The sequence below is a fragment of the Miscanthus floridulus genome, chromosome 19 (genome assembly GCF_019320115.1).
Source record: "Miscanthus floridulus cultivar M001 chromosome 19, ASM1932011v1, whole genome shotgun sequence".
Lineage (NCBI taxonomy): Eukaryota > Viridiplantae > Streptophyta > Magnoliopsida > Poales > Poaceae > Miscanthus > Miscanthus floridulus.
This window is the reverse complement of record NC_089598.1, coordinates 82,602,976-82,606,171: the sequence shown is the minus strand read 5'-3', so window position 1 is coordinate 82,606,171 and position 3,196 is coordinate 82,602,976. Positions and strand designations below refer to the sequence as shown.

Below are 3,196 nucleotides of genomic sequence, written 5' to 3'. Positions count from 1 at the left end.
AAAACTGAATTTGCTTAATCCTACGACTCAGGTTTTTGTGCTGGGGACGAATGACCAGTTTTGTTGCATACAGGCTGTGTTTTTTTTTTATTCTTTGGTGGTTTATGTTTCTTGTTGTCCCTCTCTTCTTCCTCGCCTTAGGCGATGTGTCCGGTGGGATTAATATTTAGGGTGCTGGGGAAGGATGTAACAAAGTCCGCCGGGCAAAAGAAGCACGTGACTGTGGTGGGCAACATTGCTCGGAGATAATGATAGCTAGCGAGAGGTAATTAGGTCAATCACAATTAAAGTTTCATCTGTATTTAATAGGTCAAAAGCATTTTTTATGACATGACAAGTTTTTAAGAAGACATAAAACAAGCGAGTTTCGTGAAGATAACATTCTCTGGGCTCGGTTGTTAGCTGTAGATGAGTCGTGAAATTAAACATATATAAAATAAAAGAACGAAACTATGTAAAGAATGATTGTTTCATCTTAATAACGTCATGAAATTCTCTATTTAAAATGGCCTTATGCCAGCTAGTAGGTCGCTGTGTCATTTGAGTTTTGCAGAGGATGGCCGGCTGGTAAGGTAAAAAAAAATGTGGATGTATCAAAACGATGGTATATCAGAGATATGCTAGTCTACCAAAGGGGGCATTTCCGGTAACTAACCGGCCGGCCGGCGGCCCAGAAAGCAGGTAGGTCCGGTCCGGGTCCGGGCGTCCCGCCACCGGCCACGCCATGCCACGACAGGACAAGCTTTTTTTTTTTGTTAGTGGTGTTCCCTACTATCACACTATTCACTAGTGGTAGTACGTCGTATGGACATCGATCACGTACATCAGGAGGGTCGTGGTCCCATCGTCCCCGTCGTCGATGCTCCGTCGTCTGAAGTGGATAGCCGCGACGAGACCTGCACCGGCCGGAAGATCACCGGCGCGCCGTACTGCGGGTAGAGCAGCATGAGGACCGTGGGCGCGTGCACGTAGCTGGGCGACCGCGCGAGCTGGAACCGCTGGAGCACGACCGCCAGCGTGAGCTTCGCCTCCAGGAGCGCCAGGTTCTGCCCGATGCACATCCGCGGGCCGAGCCCGAAGGGGATGAACGCCAGCGGGTGCGACGCCGCCTTGGACGCGCCGCCGCGCGCGAACCGGGCCGGGTTGAACTGCGTGGCGTCGGGGCCCCAGAGCGCGGCGTCGTGGTGCATCGCCATGATCGGGATCAGCAGCTCGGTGCCCCGTGGCACGGACACGCCGCCGAGCGTCACGTCGCGCATCGCGCGGCGGATGGTGGCCACCGCCGGCGGGTACAGGCGGAGCGTCTCGTTCAGGATCATCCCCAGCTGAGAGACAACAGGGAGGGAGGGAGGAACAAACAAAGTGAGACTTTTTGTCGTAGCGGAGTTACCGAAAGGTCCCCCTGGGAAGGAAAGGGACTGCAGATGTTTGGTGGTTTGGTTTGGAAAGAAAAGAAATGTGCAACGGGGAGCCAGCTGGTGTGTACCGTTTTGAGCTTGGGGAGGTGCTCCTTGGACGGGAGCTCGTCGGCGCCGCACACTGCGAGGACCTCCTGGCGAGCACGCTCCTGCCAGTCCGGGTGCATGGCCAGCAGCACGGTGGCCCAGGTGAGCAGGTTGGTGGTCGTCTGCTTGCCGGCGAAGAAGAACGTCTTGCACTCCTCCAGCATGTCCTCCACGGGGATCGCCGGCGCCGCCTTCTTCGTCTTCTTGTCGTTGGCATTAATCATGAACCCCAGCAGGTCCCGGAAGCCGTCGTTGCTTCCCTTGTCGTTCAGCTCGGCGGCGGCGTCATCGTCTTGATGCGCGGCCTCGAGGCTGCGGTTGCCGATGAGCGTGACGAGTCCCCGCCTGATCTCCCTGTCCAGGCTCCACTGCAGCCGGTTCTTCTTGGTCGGCAAGAACCTGCGATGGAGGCGCGAATCAAAACAAGTCAGTCCACGATGACTTGCAGAGGGAGAGGAAGAGAATCATCTCTTGAGTGAATTGAGCCTGCTTGACGAATTGAACGAACCTGTACCCCGGGACGAAGACCTTGCGGAAGGCCTCGGACGCGAAGGCCATGAGGCGCGCCTGCATGCGGAACACGACGCGGCCGGAGTCGTAGCTGCGGCCGAACGTGGCCCGAGCGATGGCCTCCTCGGCGACAGCCTGGTACCACTCCGCCACGTCCAGCTCCACCTCGCCTCTGGGGGCGGCGGAGGCCATGGCGCGCCACCGCTCCGCCAGCGCCGCCACGGACCTGCCGACGTGCGGTGCCAGCCGCTGCGGAAAGGGAAGGGATCCATCGACAGGGCACGTGTCAGTGTCGCTCCACCATTGATTGCCGACAGCGATCATCAGATTAAAGCGACTGAGAGAGACAGATAGAGAGACAGAGCGGTGTGCGCGTACGTTGAGGTTGTCGGGGTAGAAGGCCGGGGTGAGGACGCGGCGGTGGAGCGCCCACTTGTCGTCGTGGAGGCTGATGAGGCCATGTCCCTCGAGCTTCCGGACGATGGGGTGCGCCTCGTAGCGGTCGAACGCGTCGGCGTGTGTCAGGAGGACCTCGCGGACCAGCTCCGGGTCCGCCACCGTGAGCCGCGGCGTCGGCCCGAACCATATCAAGAACATGGGTCCTGCATGCGCCACCACAAGCCGCCGGAGCCACCACCGCCATTAGTATATCACTCAGCTCCAGAGCTGGACAAGCGAACCAACGACGACGAGTTCGACAAGAACGTAGCCTAGCTATCTAGGTGCATGCGTATGCGTACCGTAGATCTTCCTCCAGTAGTGGTAGAACGCGAGCACCCGCGGGAGCGCGTCGTGTGAGTCCGGCGGCGACATGGGCTTCGCGGCGGCCTCCGCCATGAGCGCCACCATCTCCGTGACGCAGCCCAGGAGGAAGCGGTACGGCGGCCCGCGCACGCCCTGCCGCGCGAAGTGCGCCTCCAGCCGGCGCGGGCGCCACCAGAGCGCGTCCGCCACCCGCGCCGCCACGTGCATGAGGAGCAGCAGACACGCCCCCACCACCGCGGCAACCGCCGCGGCGTTCCACGTCCACCACTGTCCCAACGCTTCCGCCTCCGCCTCCATCTCCATCGATCGCGCGCCTTCTCTTCCCTGCCTGTCGAGACGACGAGACACGAAGGAAACACGGCGCCTGTTTTCGCGGCCGGTGCGTGTCCTGGTCACTACAGCAGAGCAAAGCGGTT

At 59.7% G+C, this 3,196-nt stretch overlaps 1 protein-coding gene across 2 annotated transcripts; it reads right to left on the bottom strand.

Annotated features, from left to right (window-relative positions):
• Positions 1-442: 442 nt before the first annotated feature.
• LOC136528952 (cytochrome P450 734A4-like) lies at positions 443-3,196 on the bottom strand. Of its 2 annotated transcripts, XM_066521963.1 has the most exons (5): positions 2,756-3,196; positions 2,394-2,617; positions 2,014-2,264; positions 1,487-1,904; positions 443-1,325 (listed from the first exon to the last, which is right to left on the bottom strand). In XM_066521963.1, exons 1-5 carry the CDS (start codon positions 3,081-3,083, stop codon positions 825-827), a joined length of 1,722 nt encoding a protein of 573 aa, XP_066378060.1. In that variant the 5' UTR covers positions 3,084-3,196; the 3' UTR covers positions 443-824. The 2 variants fall into 2 exon arrangements, with proteins under 2 accessions (XP_066378060.1, XP_066378059.1); XM_066521962.1 differs by having other exon boundaries at positions 2,014-2,617.